General features: G+C 38.1%; 1 protein-coding gene across 7 annotated transcripts in view; it reads right to left on the reverse strand.

Annotated features, from left to right (window-relative positions):
• The window catches only part of Braf (B-Raf proto-oncogene, serine/threonine kinase), a 123,475-nt gene that overhangs the window by 59,446 nt on the left and 41,261 nt on the right, over positions 1-22,768 (reverse strand). For 5 of the 7 annotated variants that reach the window (XM_021164362.2, XM_029478324.1, XM_021164361.2 and 2 more), the window contains exons 3-7: positions 14,747-15,010; positions 5,969-6,081; positions 4,719-4,821; positions 1,895-2,043; positions 774-890 (exon numbers count right to left, since the gene is read on the reverse strand). In XM_021164362.2, coding sequence (XP_021020021.1) covers positions 774-890; positions 1,895-2,043; positions 4,719-4,821; positions 5,969-6,081; positions 14,747-15,010 — 746 coding nt within the window. The remainder of the gene's footprint in view (positions 1-773; positions 891-1,894; positions 2,044-4,718; positions 4,822-5,968; positions 6,082-14,746; positions 15,011-22,768) is intronic. The other 2 variants (XM_029478321.1, XM_021164363.2) reach the window with 2 other exon arrangements.

The raw sequence follows: 22,768 nt of genomic DNA on the forward strand, positions 1-22,768 counted from the left end.
GGCGTGAGCCACCATGCCCAGCTTTTTGTTGTTTTTGTTTTTTGTTTTGTTGACAGGGTTTCTCCATGTAACAGCCCTGGCTGTAGCCAGCAATTTTTTTTTTTTTTTTTTTTTTTGGTTTTTTGAAGACAGGGTTTCTCTGTATATTCTCAGCAATTCTTTAAAGACCAGTTTAAATCACAACTCTACTAAGCTTTCTTGAGTACATCCTATTTCCTTGCATTCTATAAATATAAAATATTTATGTTCTTATCACAAAGTTTAATATACTCTATTATGATTTGTAGTTTTAAAAAATTATCAACTCATATGTTAATTTTTTTTAAGGAGAGGTCATACCATTACCTGATAAAATGGTGAATAAAAGACAAGGCATAAGAATTTTATGTTGACTTTCTTCACAATTGATCTTATAACGGTCTACACCAACTTTAATCCCATTGATTGATCGTGTGTGTGTGTGTTTCAAGACAGTAACTCACTGTGTAGATCCGGTCAGGCTCCACTCACAGAGATCTGCTTGTTTCAGCCTCTTGAGTGCTGGGATTAAAGGTGTGACCTACTGTAACACCAGACTTTTAATCCCATTCTGTACCAACTGTACGAAAATGCTTCAATGCTGTAATCATGTACATTAGTGATAAAATACATTATTGGAGGAAAATATCTATAATTTAATAGTTCCAGTGTTGAAAAGGTTTACAATTACACGAGAGATCCAAAGAAAGGCAGTTCAACTAGCATATCATTAAACAGCAAGAATCAAATCATACCCAATAGAGTCTGAGGGGGGTGCGGAAGAGGATCCAGATGGAAGGGCAGTCTCTGGTAAGGAGGCCTCCTCCTGTGGTACTGGGTGATGCTCAAAGAACTTGGAGACAAACAGCAAACTGTGAGGCAAAAACAAAACAAAACAAAACAAACCTAACTTGTGCAAAACCCAGAAGCTTCAATACACGAGAACACAGAAGTAGTGAGAAAATGTGGGATCAAGTTTTACTTTCAGAAACAACGGTTAAAGTTCAATTACATATATTTTTGTCGATAGGTTTTTTTTTTTTTTAAATTATACTTTCAAGGGCATGCTCAGCTCTAAAACTAATTGTTGTTGTCAGTCAGTTTCTATATGTCACAGGGAGAAATCATCTAGTTTAAAAACTAAATATCTAGTGGCAAATTAGATTATCCTTCTTGTTTTTTCTGAGATGGATTCACTGTGTAGCCTTGGAACTCACTGTGTGGACCAGGCTGGTCTTGAACTTACAGAGATCCACCTGCCTCTGCCTCCTTGGTAGCTGCTAAGTTGGATATATCATTATAATTAATTTTAAAGCCAAATTCCATTTCAGCAGCAACAAAAAGTTATAGAGAAAGATTATTGTACAATGATACCATCTTGTATATCTATCAGACATACTATAAAATAGAGAAAAAAGGAAATTTTAGAAAGAAATAACTTATATGTATAAGTATTCCCTTAAATAAAGGGAACAGGGATAAGATGAAACAAACAGATATGGGTGAGGTGGAAAGTGAGGGAGAAAAGTAACATAATTGGTAAAATAGGTTGCTGAATCAGACTCATTGTCCTGAAAGACAATAGTCAACTTGACTGAAACAGTAGTCTATGTCCACCCCAAACTACATAAAAGTGATTTCTAAGGGCTAGTACTTGTTACTTTAGAAAGAGTCTGAAGAGAAAACGTTATGTGCGCCAGAGCCACTGTTCATTCATCTGAGGGAGAAGAGCTGCGTGGACTATTCGTTCCTTTAAAAATTCTTTAGCAATTGCATTGGGCAAAACATCCCTCATGACTTTCAAAGTACACTAATTTTATAGTATGAAAATTTAACTATAAAGTAATAGGAAAGAGGTTCTTTGTGGATTACTTACTCAAGTTGGTCATAATTTACACACATCAGTGGAACCTCTGTACTACAACGCTGGTGAAATTTATAACCACATGTTTGACAACGGAAACCCTGGAAAAGCAGCTTTCGGCAAAAGTCACAAAATGCTAAGGTGAAAAAAGTTTTCCGTACCTGCAAAGTGAAAATCATACAGGGTTTCAGATACTAGCAAGAATCCATTTTATATATTTGTATCATAAAAAGTCACACATCAAAACACAATATTAAAACCAAGGGATTTGAAATACTGTCCCATCTTAATATCCAATATAAAAGCTCAGAAATCAAGGCATACAACAAATAAAAAGAATTGAGACCCTGATATGTTAATCAATTTCAAATGGACAACAAGCAATACTTAAAGGGACTCATGCATGAAATTCTCAAAAAATTTTTAAAAATTGAGTTAAAAAGAGTAACTGATTTCAAGCTTGACAGCATAAAAACAGTAAAAGTACAAAAAGAGGAGCTAGAGGTAAAAGAGGAGCTAGAGGTAAAAGAGGAGCTAGAGGTAAAAGAGGAGCTAGCGGTAAAAGAGGAGCTAGAGGTAAAAGAGGAGCTAGAGGTAAAACAGGAGCTAGAGGTAAAAGAGGAGCTAGAGGTAAAAGAGGAGCTAGCGGTAAAAGAGGAGCTAGCGGTAAGAGAGGAGCTAGCGGTAAAAGAGGAGCTAGCAGTAAAGGAAGGCAAAGCAACGCTATCACTCAGTCCCGACCCAGGAAGGAAGCTAAGGGGTGAGCGCTAGTGAGACACGAAGAGCTACTTATTCAACCTCAGTTCTCAAACAGAACAGCAAGATGGCAGAGAGGAGAAAGAATGTTATAATCCGGCAAACAAGCCACTCCTAATGGAATCAGCAATCACCATATGAGGTGTAAAGTTGATAAAACAAGAAATCATGGCAAAAGATATTTAGTAATATGAAAATAATTACCCAAGAGCTTAAAACAGAAACTATTAAAAATTATCAATGGCTTCATGAAATCTACATTGTAATTTTATTAAGGTGTAGTTGGGATTATTTTATCTGACCACAGAATTATGAAGTGAATTGTTTGTAACACAGGATGTATTACTGCTAAATTCAGCAACTTCTTAAAGTTTAGGTCTGAAATTTGGATAATAGGAAAGAAAACTTCTGCCTTCAGACTTTAACATATTGTTAAGACACCTCTGGAAGAATGTCTGATGTGGACTTATTTTTTAGTCTATGCTTTCAGATAAGCTCCTTCATATAACAAAATAAATAAATGATTAAAAGTATCAAAAGTTTATCAGTGACTTTTAATGTACAACATGGATCAAAGAAATTGCAGTGTATTACGGGAATGTTTTCTCCCCCAGGGAGAAATGATATAAAGCGTGTATGTGCTGCAGTAAGTAAGAGCAGAACAATACATAACAGGGAAACTGCTAACACTGGCTATTTCAGAATGTTGATGGCAAGGATGACTTTTTAATATTTTCAACCATCTTGAATTTCATTTAAAAAACCACAATCAATAAGTAATAAATGTATTCTTTTATTATGACCTAATATATACCTCAACCTACATAACAGCACTTATATCAAGCATAGCTTAGCATTTTATATCCTTTATTACATATAAATGCTTTTCACGATACATTTGATTTTAACACCAAATCACATTTCTCTTTCTGTTTAAATGGTTTTTGCGACAGAAGTTGGTCTTGAACTTTCAACCATCCTCTTGCTTCTGCCTCCCAATAGAGGTTTCCAGCTATGGAAAGCTACATCTGCTCTCAAACTTTTTTTTTTTTGAGACAGGGCCTTACTATGTAGACCAGGCTAGGCTGTCCTTGAATTCCCCGTCATTTGTGTGTCTCTGCTTCCTAGTGTGCCACTGTGCCACACTCAAATTTCTATCTTCAAAAAATATTTATTTAATCAATAACTACTGAGAATTATAGTCTGACACATAATCCATTCTGGACTTTCAGGGACTTTTACATAATGGGGTGTGCTGTCTTCAGTTTTCCCATCACTTGAAAAAGCATGTGGAAAAAAAGCAAATGTTTGTTTCTAGCTTTCCTCCCTTTCCAATTGCCTGTGATTATACAGAAATGAGAAATAACTTTGATATTTAGTTGCCAAATTAAGCATCTTTAGTACTGCACCATTATCTCAGGAAACACCACACACACACACACACACACACACACACACACACACGCGCGCTTTGGGAACAATATGTATGTCAAGACATAGGCAGTCTAACTCTACATGTTATATTTTATAAAAATAAAAATAGAGAAAAGGCCTCAATTTCTCTTCTTATAGGCTACTAGGCAATCATTACAAGAATAAAGCTAGCCGTACTAAGACAGAATTAACACCCGCAAGTCCTACTGAGGAGAAAATTAAAAGGAACACTATCACACAGCATGACCCCAGTTTTCACCTGAGAGAGAGAGAGGAATGGGAAGTAATGAAGGGAAAATCAAGTAAGCCGTGCTCACTGCCCTGGGAGTTGTGTACATAGAGAACTATCCTGTTACCTACATCTATACACATGACGATTTCTAGGAAAAGTTCATTTTCATAGGCAGACTTTCATATCAGACTAATTTTGTTTGGTTTTTATTTGTTCATTTAAGAGATATAGTACATGTTTTTTAAGTTATAAAGAAAGAATAAATATTAACTCTTCAAATACAAGATTTTAAAGAACAGAATTTAGGCCAATTGTCAATCACAGAATTATTCATCTGTATTTCATATTCACTAAATAAAAAAATTCAAAAGAAACTGACCAGTTTTGACAATTCAAATATGAATAGATACATACAAAGTTGTGTGTTGTAAGTGGAACATTCTCTAGTACTTCAACATGTAACTCCTCTCCAGTAAGCCAGGAAATGTCCGTGTCCCAGCCAATTGGTTTCTTCTCTCTGAAAAAAAGGAAGGCAAAAACCTTTCTTGATTACTGTATCTCAATATATATGTGTGTATACACATATGGTTACAGAGGAACTAATATTAAGAAAGTTTGGCTCCGTACTTTTCAATCATTAGAAATTAAAGTCTTAATTTTTAAGTTTAACTTTAATAAATGTATTACTTTCAAACAAAGAGCAGTATAAATATATTTACTTTTAAGTCAGTCCAGGAAAACCTACAACAGTCAAAATCAAATTGTTCCTGGGGTTTAAAAAACAGACAAACAAACAAACAAACAAACACACAGGTATGGTCTTACCATCCAATTCAGAGAAAAAGACCATCCAAGGAACAACATGCCTCAAGATGTAGATTCAAAACATAACCATCTCGGAACAATATTACTTTATGAAAAGATACTTCAATATTAAAATGTAAATTTTGGTAACTTTTTGTGGAACTATGAGCTTGGTATTTAAAAAGGAAGACTATAGAAACACACATTATCTGAACAGATCACATTCTAATGTAGTGGTTCTCAACCTTCCTAATGCTATGACCCTCTAATATAGTTCTTTATATTGTGGCAATCCCCATCCATAAAAACATTTATGTTGCTACTCATAAATGTAATTTTCTACTGTAATGAATCATACTGTAAATAAGTATCTATATTTTCAGTGGTCTTAGGCAACCCCTATGAAAGGCTGAGAACTGCTGTTTTAATTGTTCACAAATTATAGAAATTATATACTCTAATAAAGGCATTTGTCATAGGAATAAACAATAAAACCAAATAAATTATCAATAGTTTTCAAGATTTCTTCAAAAGTAGTATTAGTACAATTTTTTGATTGTACTAATGTAACTAAGTTGATGTTCTAAATCTTTAAGTAATAAATATCCTCTCTTTTTCTAATGTGTATGGGTGTTTTCCTGGCATTTAAGTCTGTTCACCTCATGCATACCTGAGGAGACAACAAGGTTTTAGATCCCTGGAATTGGAATTATAGATGGCTATGAGCTGCCATGTGGGTTCTGAGCTACCTCTCCAGTCCTTGAGTTAATTCTCAATTCCAGAGATTTGCAGAAAGACTACAAAAGAACCCCAGAGCTTTATGTCTAATTTCCTTTCAAAGTAAATGATACAACACATACAAACCATACCCATCCTGAATTCTGTAAACAGCACAGCATTCTGGGATGAGACCTCTCATCATCAGTGCTTTCTTTAGACTGTCTCGAACTGTAACACCACATCTTGCAGGTACCTATGACATAAATACATGCAAGTGGTAAAGGAAGGAGGTTTTCTTTCAAATCATTTTTTAAAACTGAGTCATTTACCTTATAACATCTTTAAAATATCATATGGATTCCTTGGGTTTATAATTTACTCATTAGTCAAAGGAAATTATAGCAAGTAACTATTATTTTATCAGCTTGAAACAAAGAAAAAAAAAGAAAGACGTGTTCGTCTTCTACTAAAACTACATACACATATACATGAATAGAAAACATAATATCCACTATATTGCACATACCAATAGTATGTATGGTTCCACCACTGAAAATACTTAAAGGTCAACACTCAAAGTAAAATAAAAAATGTTGTTGTCTGTTTTTTGAGACAGTGCCTGTTGTAGCCCAGGCTTGCCTGGTTCTCTAGATATTCCTATGTCAGCCTCACAACTATTGGAAGCACACACTACTATGTCTAGATGTAAAAATCTATTTTGACCAAAGGTGAAAGCTGTATAATAAGTCTTTGGTTACATTGATGGTTATTAAGAGATGCCTTACTGACTCTGAATAACGCAAAAGAAAATGTGTGTCTTAGGACATATGGGAAGGCTGGACGGATAGCTCAGCGGGTGAAGCTTCTGCTGGACAAACATGAGGATTTGAGTTGGGTCCTCAGTACCCACTAAAAAGCTGAGTGTAGCAGTGCACGTCTTTAGCTCCAGCATGGACCTGGGGGAGGGCTGTGCCATTGGTCAGCCAACTGGCAGAAAGAGTAAGCTCTAGGTTCACAAGAGAGACCCTGTCTTGAAAAACAACTTGAACAGTAATAAAGACAACTGCCATTGATGTCTGATCTCTACAAGTGCATGCACTCATAGGCATACACATGTGCATATGCACCACCATCCCAGACAGAGAGACAGACAGGTGAAGGTGTAGGGGAGGCAGGCAGGCACACACACAGAGACAGGCATCAATCTGATATTTGATACTTACTTCCCTAGTGTCTCTATCTGGGAACTTGCCCTTCTCTAGAATCTCATATTACTATTGAGGCTATCAATAGCTTTTTCTAGTATTCAATGATGCACATGTTAATCAGCTGCTTAATTCCTTATGATAGCAATAGGTCCAGGACTAGATATATGACCTTCTAAATTATATCCGAGTCTTATTTGAAGTGACATATGACATTGGTTGAGAGATGCTCCTGTTTTAGTGTAGTTAAGAGTGTGCCGATTGAGTACATATTTCCTAGAACACTAATATCAAGATATCACTATCTATTGATAGAGCAAAGCTCATATAAGGAGAAGTAACATTGGGAGGAGAGGGCAAGGCAAATGGTTAATCCTATTGTTTAGCCCTTCCCATGCCTCATCTACCTGGCAAATTTGCAAGACTAAAGAGAAGCAGAAAGATTACAGGGAGTACAGCTTTTATTAGGAAGTCAGAAGGAGGGGGTGTTTTAGGTAATATAAGATTACTGCTACAGTCACTTTAATTACTTTAAGCTACTAGGTAGGACCTGTGTTTAGAAATAAGCACAGTTTAATATTATCACTGAAACTATTGCTGGGTATGATGGTGCACACCTTTAATCCAAGCACTTGGGATGCAAAAAGCAGGAGGACCTAGCTCTGTGAGCTCCAGGCCAGCCAGGTTAACAGAGTGCGGCCCTATCTTAAGTTTGTCGTAAGGTCACTGGGTCTCATAACTTTAAGTATTCAAGAAATAGCTAGACATATAGGCAACCCTCACTATTTGTGGGGAATTATGTGTGTATTTGTCTACTCACTGGAAAATATAAAAACCTTTATTGTGTTTATGGATACATGAAGATCAGTGAAAAACCTATTCATGTACTGTCCGAGCTAAGGTTGAACAAAGTAACAGTTTACCTTTCTGCTTTCAGAATACAAATCTGTATCCTGTTCCTATTCCCAGCCTACTACTGCCACATAAACCTAGGTGCTCTCTGTTTCAGATGGTCTCCCAGCACAGTGCTTAAGTGCAGTTTAGAGCTCCTAAGCCCAGTGAAGACTGTAATGTGTCTGGCAGGGAAGAGGTAGGGAGGGGCGTGTGTGTGTGTGTGTGTGTGTGTGTGTGTGTTGAGGAAACTTAATTCAGGCCTCAGCCACAGGGATGTTAGCCACGAGTTCATGTTACAGAGTCAACAACACTATATATATATTTGTCTGAATATGTATTTACCACAGGGCAATTCACATTTGAACAAAATAGTTATGTTCAAACTTTATTATAAAAAAATTTTAAAAACCCTGAAATGAGTATTGATTAAAAATCTGAGAAGTCATTCACTACCTTTGCATGTGTTTAAAATCTTCTATAGTACAATGTTTTACAAAACTTTAAGGATTCACTTTAAGATTTGGCTGGACAGCTGGGCATGGTGGCACACACCTTTAATCCCAGTACTTGGGAGGCAGAGGCAAGTGGATTTCTGAGTTCAAGGTCAGCCTGGTCTACAAAGTGAGTTCCAGGACAGCCAGGGCTGCACAGAGAAACCCTGTCTCAACGCCCCTCCCCCCCCCCAAAAAAAGATTTGGTTGGATATCAAAAATGTCATACACTGAATTATTTGTGCTAGTATGTGTGTGATATTGATTTCTCTCTTTCTCTTTCTTTGCGAGACAGGATCTCACATAGCCCAGCTTGGTCTTAAACTTACATACCCATGAATTACTCTACACTCCTGTCCTTCCTGCTTCCCAGCATTTCAGATCACATACACCGTGGTTGGCTTGGTGGTACAGAAGCAAGTTTGTGGCATATGTAAACACGAAACAGCCCTTAAGTAAACTAGCATAGGACTCATATGCAAACCAATATGTAGATTTGGACACAATTTTAAATATACAGCTAGCTCTGGCTCATTTTATGCCAACCTAACACAAGGTATGAGGGAACCTTTATTGGAAAAAAAAATGCTTCTTTCTATAAGACTGAACTGTAGGCAAACCTCTAAGACATTTTCTTAATTAGTGATTGATGGGGGAGGTCTAGTGCATTGTGAGTGATGCCATCCCTGGACTGGTGGTCCTGGGTTCTGTCAGAAAGCTGACAGAGGGAACCATGAAGAGTAAGCCAGTAGCAGCACCCCTCTATGGTCTTTGTATCAACTCCTGCCTCCAGGTTCCTGCCCTGTTTGAGTTCCTGTCTTGACTTCCTTCAATGATGAGCAGTACTGTGGAAGAGTAAGCCAAATAAACCCTTTCCTGTCCAAGTCACTTTTGGTCACGGTGTTTCATCACAGCAATAGGAAGCCTGACCAAGACATAGCTTTTTGACTTTATGACAATTAATCTTGAAGTTGTATCTTTCTCAGCTGTTAGACCAATTTGTTTTTAAGGAAAACTGTGATATGCTATGCTTACAACACAGTCTTGTTAAGAGGACTCTTATACCCTAAAAACACTTCAGAGTGAAGACGTTAGAGTTAAAGTACTTCCTAGACAAACTGAATTTAACTTACAAAGAACCAGGGTCATTTACAAAGGTTGTATCTCTTACTACTAAACTGCTAATCAAACCAAAGTAGGTTAATCAGTTAAAAATGTGCCAAGGACAAAAGAAGCCCTTCCACTGCTAGGCAGGCTTAGAACCTCTGTGGAACCTAGAATGTCCTGGTTCCATAGTGCTGCACACAGCACTTGCCCTCATAAACTTGCTGTGGGGACAAATGAGAACCCGTGAGAATGGTTTATAAACTGAAAACTGGTAGGCAAAATATATTATTCTTCCTGCCTACAGAATATTCCATCCTGTGTACATCTTAGGTTTTTGTTTCACTGTGGCTAAAAATATAGAGGGAGGATTATTTCCTGGGGCTGTAGAATATATCCTATTTAATAATATCCTTTTATTCTTAACCTATTTCATACACTCACTTATTTGTACTGGTAAGAATTTAAGTTTCTACTATTAATTCCACACCATCAAAATGGCTAAAATCAAAACAACTTTATCTTATTTCTCTCGACTCCACAACACTTCTTACTTCATAAATACAAGTAGGGCATGATTTCATTTTTAAATTACATTCCCTTATTTATATATTTTGATTTCACATGATGTGTTGTGGGTGGGCGTGTGTGTGTATACATGTGGAGTTCAGAGAAATCCTTCTGGCAGCAGCATGCTGGGTGATTTCTTGACAACTTGATATAAAACTATTTGAGAAGAAAAAAATATTAACTGAGGCAATGCCTTGAACGGAGAGCATTTTCTTGATTAATGCTTGATGTGGGAGGACCTACTTCACTGGAGGTGGTGACACATAGTAAGATCCTGTTGCAAAAAACTTGAAGGGCTGAGGAGAGAGCTCAGTGAGTAAAGTGTTTACTTGACAAGCATGATGACTTGAGGGGAATTGTGAGAACTCATATAAGCAAGTTAGATGTGAGCCAGGAATAACAGTGGTGCACACCTTTAATCCCAAGCACCCAGGAAGCAGAGGCAGGTGGATCTCTGTGACTTGAGGCCAGTCTTGTCTACATAATCAATTCCAGGATAGCCAGGGCTATGCAGAGACCCTGTCTCAGTAAACAAACAAACAAACAAACAAACAAACAAACAAGTTGGATGAAGCAGCATGTGTACTGGGAAGGCAGGGGAAAATGGATCTTGAGGGCTTACTGGGCAGCCAGCTTACCCTGCATGCATCTAAAATAGTAATAATAAAATAAGAGAAAATAAAAACAAACAAAGCAGAATAGGATGAGCAGCATTTTTAAAGGTTCACAATGAAAAACAAGAATGAGGTAAGGGATAGACTGCAGTGATGTGGAGAACCCAGTTTTATACACACCGTACATAACCATACATATCCTGTTCTGGCTACTTTTTCCGTCACACAAGCTAGAGTCACCTGACAGGAGGGATCTTCGATTAAATGCTTCCATAAGACTGGGCTGTAGTGCATTTTCTTATGTAGTGATTGACTTAGGAGGACTCAGTAAATTGTGAGTGGTGCCACCCCTTGCTGGTGAACCTGAGTTCTATAACAAAGCATGCTAAATAAGTCATGGGGAGCGAGCCTGTAAGCAGAAGCCTTCCACAGACTGTGGATCAGCGTTTGCCTCCAGGTTCTTGTCCTGTTTAAGTTACTGCCTTGACCTCTTTGAGGATGAACAGTGATGTGGAAGTGTAAGCAGAATAAATTCATTTCTCCCCAACTTGCTTTGGTAATAGTGTTGCAGTATAGAAATTGAAATTCCAACTAAAACAATTACAATATTTACAATAATGAACATATACATAATTTTCTGCAAGTTTCCTTGTACTTCAATGTAATACCTCCTTCCTTCCCTAATCCTCTGTCTAGACAAATTCTAAACATCTTTCTGTCACTATAGAAAAAAATTGCCTTTGTTTTTAAAGACTTAACTATGTAGCTAAGGATGTCTGAACCCCTAATTCTCTTACCACCATCTCCTAAATGAGGGTATTATATGTATTCACCACCATATATAACCAAGAATTCATTTTAGAAATTTATATAAATAGAATTACAAAGTATGTATCTATTTTTGTCTACCTTCTTTTCTATAGTATATTTTTCTTGAGATTCATCTATGTTGGGTGTTGGGACTATCAGTAACTTTAGTATCAAACTGTGTTCTTTATATATAGATATACCACAGTTTTTTTTTTTAATTTATTTATTTTTGTGAACATTGGTATTTTGCCTGCATGTATGAGGGAGTTGGATCCCCTAGAACAGGAGTTACAGATAGCTGTGAGCTACCAGGTGGGTGCTAAGAATTGAACCTGGGTCTTCTGGAAGAGGACAGTGCTCTTAACTCCTGAGCCATCTCCAAAGCCCTACACAATTTTTTTCAAAAATATCCCTGACTTTTTGTTTTTAGCTTTAAAAAAAAAAAAACCAAATAAAAACAACAACAAAAAAAACCTTTGAGATGGGGTCTCATTCTGTAATTTGAGCTAACCGAGAACTCCATACACAAATCAGGATGGCATTGAAGTTACACTGACCTACCACTGGGTTTTAGGTATGTAAACAAAGGACCAATTTAACAATTTACTTGTTGATGGACATTAGGAACTTGGAGTTGTGAGAAATAGAACAACAAAACAAATCATTATTTTTCATGCTCAGAAAAACACTTCAAAATAGATGGTTGGGTCATCTTAGTTAGAGGTATTTTAACTTTGTGTATTATGACCATACTGTCCCTTTAAAAAAGTATTAAAGTATACACATAAGAAAGTCTTATCCTAATTATTTTTAAAAGTGAACTGCTCAAGGTTAATCTTCATGCTATTGTGTAGCCAATCCCCTAAACTCCTTTCACCTTGTGTCTCTGTGTGTTCTGCCTGCATGTACGTCATCACGTGCAAGTGCATCACATGCATGCAGTGCCTACAGAGATCAGAGAGAGTACTCGGTCCCTTGGAACTGGAGTTTCAGACAGCTGTGAGCTGCCACGTGGGTGCTGAGAACAGAACTGGGCTTCTCTGCAAAGGCAGCCAGTGCTTCTAACCACCAAGTCATCTGTCCGGCCCACGCTCTTCTCACAAAGTATAGGCAACAAAATGAAGACAGAGATGGGTGGGTGTCCACTAACTTTTTAAGCTTCAGAGATAGAACACCTATTTACAAATAATTTTACATTACATTCCTGGTTTTTGAAGAGGACAAAACTGGATTTGTTTTAGAAATTGAGCTTATTCTGTGCAAAAATTAAGTAATTCCAAGTTTGCTTTATCACAATCAACTCTTCCTGGAAGAAAGGGCAGGAATAAAGTATGTAAAAAATGTACTCTTGATAATTAACAGTGTTAGAAAACAGTATTTTCTTTCTTCTTTCCTTTTTTTTTTTTTGTTGTTTGTTCCCGGACAGGGTTTTTTTCTTTGTGTAGCTCTGGCTGTCCTGGACTCACTTTGTACACCATACTGGTCTTGAACACAGAGAGTTCTGCTTGCTAATGCTTCCCAAATGCTACGATTAAAGTCGTGCACCACTACGCCCAGATCAAAAACAGTATTTTCTAAGTAAGATCAAAAATCCAAAAATATGTGGGTAGTTGGCAACTCTGCTAGTTCCTACTCCGATCATTAACGCAGGAATTCTAGACTCTAGGGCAAAATGCTTTTATAGTAACATTTTTTAAAAGTCAAAAGGAGTTTTAGAACACTGGAAAACACCCACTATACTTTGAATTTCTGTTGTCTCACAGCAAAAACAAAGAGAAACTACTTTGATTTTAGCTGACTTGCAACTCTTCTAATTAAAGTTAGAAGCAACCATATAGAGTTGGAGAGATGGACCAGTGGTTAAGAACACGGGCTGCTTTTCTATGGGACAGAGTTCAGTCCCCGGGATCCTTGTCCGGTGACTCAAAACTAACTACCTATAACTCCAGTCCCTGCAGATCTAATGTCTCCTCTGGCCTTGTGAGCACCCCCACTCTTGTGCATACACACACATACACACACAATAATAATGTACATTGTATTAGAAAAGCAACCATATACATGAAAACACTACTGGTTTAGGTTTTTCAGGAATATTGATTAAGGCTGTAATTTACAATATTTGCTTTACTTGAAGACTGAAGCTCCTCTCTGAGGACTCAGGAGATTTCTCTGCTTTAAATGTTTCTTACTGGTACATTGTTTCTAACAATTTTGTGACAATTTTTAGGAGTTACATACACAAGAGGAAAACACTAGCACACTGAAAGGAAACTGGAAGGTAATTTAGGCTGGAGATTACACAGAGGAAGAATCTTACCTGATACAAGCTTAAATCTGGAAATTCTAATCTCGTCTTTAAAAAAAGATGTATTAGTTTTTATTTTATTCTTATGCGTACTTTGCCTGCCTGTCCATTAGTTCACCATATGTATGCCTGGTATTCTTTGAGGCCAGAAGAGGGCACCAAATTTCCTCAAAATGTTATTACAGATGGTTGTGGACTAACCTAAGAGTGCAGGAGACCAAACCAAGGACCTCTGCAGCAGCAGCAGCCAGTGCTCTGAGCTGCTGAGCCACTCTTCACTCTCCTGACTGACTGTGTTTCCCAAGTGCTGGGATGCGTGCGTGCGTGCGTGCGTGCATGCGTGCGTGTGTGCGCCACCACTGCCTGGCTCCTAGCTGATGTTTAGCTAGTACTTATATTTAAGGGCCAATGAAGTCTGATCAGTTAGGCATGCTAACATCCCGTCACTTGAAGAGGCAGAGGCAGGCCGGCTGTTAGTCAGAGGCCAGCATGATCTACGTAGTGAGGTCCACAGCCGAGGTGACATAGTGAAACCGTGTACACAAATACACAAATAAAACTTAAAAAGAAGGGTTGGGGAGATGGCTCAGCGGATAAGAGCACTGACTGTTCTTCCAGAAGTCCTGAGTTCAATTTCCAGCAACCACATGTTGGCTCACAACCATCTGTAATGGGATCTGGTGCCTTCTTCTGGTGTGTCTGAAGAGAACAATGGTGTACTCATATACATAAAATAAATAAATAAATAAATAAATAAATCTTTAAAAAAAAAAAAAGAACTCTGTGTATAGACTTGACATAAAATAATCATGTCTTTTGTACCCTAACTTAAAATGGATAATTCCATTGGCATGGCTCTGAATATGCAGTGATAATAATGTTCAACACAAAGAAAGCAAAACGATGATAAATATTGACTTACCACTGTTCTCTGTTTGTTGGGCAGGAAGACTCTAACGATAGGTTTCTGTGGTGACTTGGGGTTGTTCCGTGATACATCTGTGGGAGTTTGAAAAACTGAAAGAGATGATGGTAGCACTGAAAGGCTAGAAGAGGAGGAGGATGTAACGGTGTCCATTGATGCAGAGCTAGAAACAGAAAAATCTGCTCCATTACCCAGGGATTCCAAAAGCTGCTGTTCTCTTTGCTGAAGGGCATCTAGCTTGCTGGTGTACTCTTCATAGGCCTACAAAATAAAGGAGATTCACATGGGACCTGGACATTGCTCATTGGAGACCCCAAGATTTTTGAGATGCCAGAGCTAGAGGATATCTCCTGAGGAAAGCTGCTAAGAGGGAATGAAACCAGCCCAGGAAAAGAAGTTTATTGCAGTCAACAATGATGAAAAAGGAGTTGGAGATCTGAAAACTGCTTTGACATCAAACACAGAGATGCAGAATTTGGAGTTTACCCAGATGGTTTCCTGTCTTGATTTGGGGATTACAGTTAAGTGATTTGATAGATCTCAGAAGAGACTTTGAACTTTTAACATTGTTGATACTGCTCTAGATTATGGGGAGTTTGGAAGTTGGACTAAATGTACTTTTTAATTATGTTATGACTAGATATGGCCCCCATAGACTCAGGTGTTTGAACAAGCCTATGGGGGCCAGGGAGTGGAATGTCATGGTTTGAATATGCTTAGCCCAGGGAGTGGCACTATTTGGATGTGTGGCCTTGTTAGAGGTGTGTCACTGTGGGCGTGGATTTTAAGTCCCTCATCCTAACTACTTAGAGGTCAGTCTTCTACTAGCAGCCTTCAGGTGAAGACATAGAACTCTCAGCTCCTGCACCATGCCTGCCTGGATGCTGCCATGTTCCTGCCTTGATGATAATGGACTGAACCTCTGAACCTGTAAGCCAGCCCCAACTAAATGTTGTCCTTATAAGAGTTGCCTTGGTCACGGTATCTGTTCACAGCAATAAAACCCTAACTAAGAAAGTGAGAAAGAAAGAAAAATACAAGTCCAATTTGTGTTGTTCATGTACTCACTGAAGCATGGTCAAACTCTAGTGGCCAGCCGCCTAAAAAAGACAGTCCTTTCCCAACCCCACTGAGAGAAGCTATCAACTGTGATGAGCTACACTTCACCATCTTTATCACAATTTGTAAGCAGTCTCTTCAATAGCTATTTGTCTGGACTGTTTTTCGGGGGGGGGGGTTGGGGGGGTAGGGAGTGTCACAGAAGCCTTCAACATCTCTCATTCTCAGTTATGAGTCTGGAGTCATTGATACCACTGCAGAAGCTTCCTTGCCCATAGCAGGCAATGGCAGCATAGATCATGCATGTACTTTCACATAGTTTCCAGCTGCAGCATAGATCATAGACATCCAGACAGCCTCTGGGGACAGCACAAACCAAGGATGCCATCACTGTCTCCTGTAACAGCTATGATCCTGGATATCAACATGCTCTCTGGCAGTATTCCTTATTATCTCCTTCCCCATCAAATGCTGCTTAAGCAAGTAAAAATTGATTTGATATCTTGCAACCATAGGAAACTCTGGACCACTAGGAGTATACCCTTTTAAACATCCCATTTGACAAAAGCTATAAAGTCAAATGGCTTACCATATTAAATACTAAATTCTAAAGGAACAGAATGATACTGAAAGTAAAGAGATGGCATTAATTGGAATATACATATCCACAGTTCTTTCAGACAATGGAAATACCTCAGCCTAGAGTAATTTAGCCCTTTTGTTCCCTAACATCCCAAACAGATGCACTACTAGAAACATTTGTGAACCTCTACAAGAGAGAATCAAGGATTACAATATGACATTTCCTTTTTCTCAAGAAGTTTACTGGGCTAGCAAGATGGCTCAGCAGGTAACAGTGCTAGCTGAGCAAGCCTGAAACTTGAGTTTGATCCCTAGAACCCACAATGAAAGGAAAGAACTAACTTCTGAAAGCTGTCTTCTGACCTCCACATGTATGTGCATGCCCCAGCCTCATGAGTACAACATAAAACAACACACAAGTAAAAACTTTAAAAAGATTATTTGGCAGTAAAGAAACAAATGGATAATTTTACTTGTGTATTATGCATAAGAAATTGCATTCCTGCTAACAGGTAAAAATGTAGAATGGGGCAGGCCTTAGAGAGGAAGGCCTTGGATGGAAGAAATAGGAAGAGAGGCCTGTGTGCAGAGAATTTTTTAACAAAGAACATATTTTAAGGTACTGGGTGGGGGGAACTCCACAGATTTCTAAACTGAATGTCAGGTGATGTATTGGAAAGTGCAAGGAGTTGGTTGACACATCTCTGTAGAACTTGAATGAAGAACAGGTACACAGGGAAACAGTAAGGCTGAAGAAATGGACAAGGGACCAGACTGTAGAGTATATGGACCACACTAGGAAATCTGTATTTCATAAGCAGAAATTATACCACAGGAATTACCTGAGGTAGGGGAGAATGCAAGAGCAATCTCATTTCAATAAAGGCTACAGCACTCTGGTGTACTGAATATTTATCTTACTGAACAACTTTTTTTTTTTTTTTCCCTGAACAACTTTTGAAAGGAGAAAATATAGTGAAAGTACTGAAGTAAGGAGCCTGAACTCTGGAAAAATTCCCCTTTGACAATTTTGTAGTCTAGAACTGTCACGAACAGAATAGACCGTTACCATCAAATCAATTCAAATCTTTCTGTTTAGTTTTCATATCAAGAGGTTAATTAATAAGGGTGCCTTTCTCAATATGCTTCATTTATTGAGTCCACATTCATTCAATAAATATTCGTTGTTTATCTCTATACTGGCATCATTTATGCTGAGACTACAAAAACAGACAAGGCAGACAATTCTTACCCTTAAAGGTTATATAGAAATGCCTGGGAGACAAGTTCTTTCTTACATAAATCAAATATTCTTATTAGTGAGGCCTAGGCAAACATGGTTATTATATAAAATTAGCCTTATAAAAAAGAATTATTGGAAACAATGAATTTTCCAAATAGTCTTCTTTATCAAAGTATTAATGTTAAATTTTGAAAATATACCAATTCCTTCAGCACAGATTACAAACTATCACTTCACCACATTATCAATAGTTTTTTTCATTCTCACAGTTCAGTTTAACAAGTTACTTTGGCTGCATTCAATGCTGTACTTGTTAGCTGTATGTCAACTTGACAGAAGCCAGTCATCTGAGAGGAGGGAATCCCAACTGAGAAAATGCCTTCCTAAAATCAGATTATAGGCAAGCCTGTAGGGCATTTCCTTAATAGATATAGAGGTGCCCTGTGGTGGATAGCCCTGGGGTTGCTTGTATTTTGATGCTAATTCCACTCTCCAGCTAGAATGGAGTCTTGTACTCTGGTGACTTCTTGTGACCTATCCCCTAATGAGTAAAGGAGCCAATCACTGGGCGAGTAGGGGAGACTTCCGGGTTGGACGGAGGAAGAGGAGGAGGAGGTGAGAGAGGGCCTTTTTGGATGGGGATAGCCCAGTGCTTGGCTGGTCAGCCCCACAGGGCAGAGTTGCAGGCACAATCTCGGGAATGTGCCAGTTCTTTTTTAATATTTCCTGCACAGGGCCCAGCCCATTGTAGGTGGTGCCACCCCCTGACTTGGAACTGGATGGTATAAAAAGAGCAGGCTGAAAATGAAAATTTTGTTTTTTCCAAGGGAGTTTCATTGAGGGAAACAAACTTCTTTTAAGGATATGCTGCAAGCCTGGCAGTAGATGAGCAAAAGAAAACAAAAGCAAAACAAAAACCTCAATAGCACTGAGTTTTCTGGAAGTTCCTTGTCTCATAATGTAGCAACAGTGCCCTCACCCACCCCTTAATTTTTTTTAATTTGTATTTCATTTTATTTATATTTTCTCTCTTTTTACCGTACTGGTCCTTTGCATATATATCATGGCTTCCAGTTTAGTGTTTATTCCAAATAAATGGGTCTCTGAAATTTTGGTTTTTTTTTCCCCTTTTGGGGGCTCTTTTCTTTCTGTCTGTCTGGTTTTTTTGTTTGTTTGTTTGTTTTTTGATGTGTTAGTTCTTGTTTTATATTACTATAATATTATTCCTTGAGAAGCCTGTATGTTTTTTACTGAGAGACAGAAAGGGAGTGGCTTCAGATGAGAGGGAAAGTGGGGAGGATCTGGGAGGAGTAGAGGGCAGGTTGACTGTTATCAGGATAGATTATATGAAAAATAAATCTATTTTTAATAAAAGGGAGAAAAATAAAAGGAAGCAGGCTGAGCAGGCCATGAGGAACAAGCCAGTAAGCAGCACTCCTTCATGGCGTGTCTCTGCATCAGATCCTGCCTCCACATTCTTATTCACTTGAGTTCCTGCCTTGGCTTCCCTCAATGGGCTGTGATTCAGGATACAGAGGGCAAATACACTCTTACCTCTTCAAGTTTCTTGATCATGGTGTTTCATCATAGTCATAGAAATCCTAACTGTCAAATATGACTGCTCTCTAATATCTCTGCCTTAGAAATTTAGGCATTTATTTCCATTCTGTCTTCAAGACCCAGAGATATTCATACCATAGGCTTTACAAAAGATTGAAATGATGCCAGAGTCGACTCTGGGACGTTCACAACCTTGAATGAACACTACTCCACCTTGACTTTAGATCTCACTAGCACATGAATAGGTTTCAGGTCAACATTAATATTTCTAACATATTCCCAGACTTTGGTCTATACTGTGCTCTTTCCCATATTTTATGGATTATTATTCCAACATTATCATCAATCAAAAGATCAGTCATTCCGAGGACTGGAAGGAACAGATGCTAATGGATAAAGAAATTCTTTTGAGTAAGACTGAAACTGTTTGAGAGTTTATGGTAATGGCTTCCACAGTTCACAGATCTCCTGCACCTGAGTCATTACGTTCATCCCTCCCTCTTTCTGTCCCAGTAATTGAACCACGAATGTCGTGAAGTCTAGCTAAACATTCTCACTTAACTATACTTAACCCTTTAATTTTTTTCTAAATTTTAAAACAGAGTTGCTAAATTGCATGAATTAGCTTAGAATCTGCATGCTCCAGTCTGTGAGAGACCTGGGATTACAGGTAACACCTGTATTAAGAATAAGTATTGCCGGGCGTGGTGGCGCACGCCTTTAATCCCAGCACTTGGGAGGCAGAGGCAGGCGGATTTCTGAGTTCCAGGACAGCCTGGTCTACAGAGTGAGTTCCAGGACAGCCAGGGCTATACAGAGAAACCCTGTTTCAAAAAAACAAAAACAAAACCAACCAAACAAAGAGAAAGTATTAAGCTTATTCTTACCGAATTTAATCTCCTTATCTAATGAAACTTTATTAACTTTACACAGATATGTACAATGAACTGTTCTATATGCTGGTATTCTTTTCATTGCAGAAATTGATGAAATGTGTCTGGACTGTTTCCAGTTTGACATCTCAAGATAAAAAAGACTGCCATGCATTATAAGAATGCTATACTGACTCTAAAATGCCCCCAGAGGTCACATAATAAGGCATGGCCCTTTTTACTATAGTGGTAGAACCTGAGAGATGCAAGACCTAATGTAAAGAAAGAAAATTATAAAGGACATTTGTTTTTTTTTTTTTTTTTTTTTTTTTTTTTTTTTGAGGGAGGATTTTAATTATGTAGTCCTGGCGGATCTGAATCTCACAGCCTGCCTTTGCCTACTGAGTATCAGGACTAGGTCTGCCTTTGAAGAGAATACTAAACTCTGGCTCCATATTTTTCTCTTTGCTTCTTACTCCATACACCATATATCAGGTACAAAAACAAGGAGAAAAGCATCTCAAGCTAGCAAGATGGCTCAGCACTTAGAGGTGCGTGCCACCAAGCACTACAAGCCAAGAACAGTGCTTGGGATCCACATGATCAAAGGACAGCGCTGACTCCTTCAGAGTGTTCTGTTTTCCATATACACTACATGGCATATATTTATGCACAGACATTTGTATAAGTGCACGCGCCCATAAAACAAAGATATGTGAACAATTTTTAAAGCATCTTGCACTTCTACAGAGAAGATATTCAAATTCATTGAGTATTTGCAGGAAAATTAAAGAAACAGAAAAATCCTGGACATAATTTTCAGGGGCAAACACATCATTTCCTCCTTAGGATTGTGGTAGTTAATGAGTGAGCCAGAGACTAACAAACAAGATAAATATCAAATTGTGAAGCAATGAAAGTGAAGCCTGAACTGTACTGGAGAGACCAATATGTTGTCAATGGCAGAGCTGTGAGATACCTACCTGCCGAGGAGGGTTGCATATAGGGAGTGGAATCAGCCCAAGAGGGAGATGTATGTCACAGGCAGCAAAGCTGGTGGGGCTGAGCCATCTATTCCTCTGACACTCAAGTCCCAGACATCATATAGAATTTTATACTGTTAGGGTTTGGTTTTGCTTTGGTCCTGCATTTTGTCACTATGCCTCCATTCTGCTCTTGTGGAATGGTAATATAAACCCTGTCCTAACAACCTAAGTTTTAACCCCATGGTTGGAGAGAGAAAAATTCTTTAAAGTTGTCCTTTGGCCCACACATATGAATGAATGATTTTTCTGTTTCTTTAATTTTCCTGCTTATACTCAATGAACTTGAATATCTTCTCTATAGAAGTGAGAGATGCTTTAAAAATTGAATGAATGAATGATGAAAAAATAAATTAATTAACTTTAAAATAGCACCTAAGTAACTAAAATGTAAGCAATTCAATTAAAAATTAAAGAGTTAACAGACATTTCTCCAAAGAGGATGTCCAAATAAACAATAAAATGTAAAAACGATCTCACCATCATAGTCACTGGAGAAATGCAAAGCAAAGCCACAACAGAATATCACTGCCCATTCATTAAAATGGGGATTGTCAAAGCCAAAACAGAAAATGTTCAGTGTCAGTGAGGCTACTGAGAGAGAAGAATCCTTGTGCAATCGTTGATAATAAGAATGTAACATGGTGTAGGCACAGTATGAAAAGGTGTGTGAGTCCCTTTAAATAATGAAACAATCACTGTATGATTCTGTGATTCTGAGTTTAAGTTCAAAGACATGAGAGCTGTTCAAGCCTAAGGACCCGAGTTTGCTAAGGATCAACAATGTGACTGCTCACCACACTTCCTCTGCCTTTTTCTATAATTTGCTAGCTCAGCTGTAATCACTAATTAATTATGCAGAAGATAAACCTATATTATAAATGATCAGGTTACCATTAGCTTCAAATATGAGATTTAAAAGCCACCAACCCTGATGGCCTGAGAACTGACTCCTCCCAGTTGTTTATTAACTTCCACATGTGCACTGTGGTATGTGTATGTGCGCGCACATGCATGTGTGCAGAAAGTTTATAAATATAATTTTAAGACTTGTTTTAAAGCCAGGCAGTGGTAGCACATGCCTTTAATCCCAGCACTTGGGAGGCAGAAGCAGGTGGATTTCTGAGTTTGAGGCCAACCTGGTCTACAGAGTGAGTTCCAGGACAGCCAGGGCTATACAGAGAAACCCTGTCTCGGGAAAACAAACAAACAAACAAACAAACAAAAAAACCCTTGTTTTAACATTTGAAAGCAAGAATTCAATTATCTTTCACCCATGGCCATTCATCATTTTTCGCAATTCAAGCAGCCAAAAATAGGCAAGCATTCTACCACGAGATTCCCCCTAGCAAGCACACGTGCTATCCATGTTGCAACATGTATAGTTCTTGAAAACATGCTAAGTAAAATAAACCAGTCACAAAAGGACAAATGATGTGATTCTTTTAAAAGAGTCAAATTCACAGGCACAGGAGTATGTGGTTGGTATTACAGACCATAGTCAGAAGAAAATGTGGATCTGGTAGTTAATATGTAAAATAAAAAGATCAGTCTTTTTTTTTTGTTTTGTTGTTGTTTTTCGAGACAGGGTTTCTCTGTGTAGCCCTGGCTGTCCTGGAACTCACTCTGTAGACCAGGCTGGCCTCGAACTCAGAAATCC

The sequence above is a fragment of the Mus caroli genome, chromosome 6 (genome assembly GCF_900094665.2).
Source record: "Mus caroli chromosome 6, CAROLI_EIJ_v1.1, whole genome shotgun sequence".
Classification (NCBI taxonomy): Eukaryota; Metazoa; Chordata; class Mammalia; order Rodentia; family Muridae; genus Mus; species Mus caroli.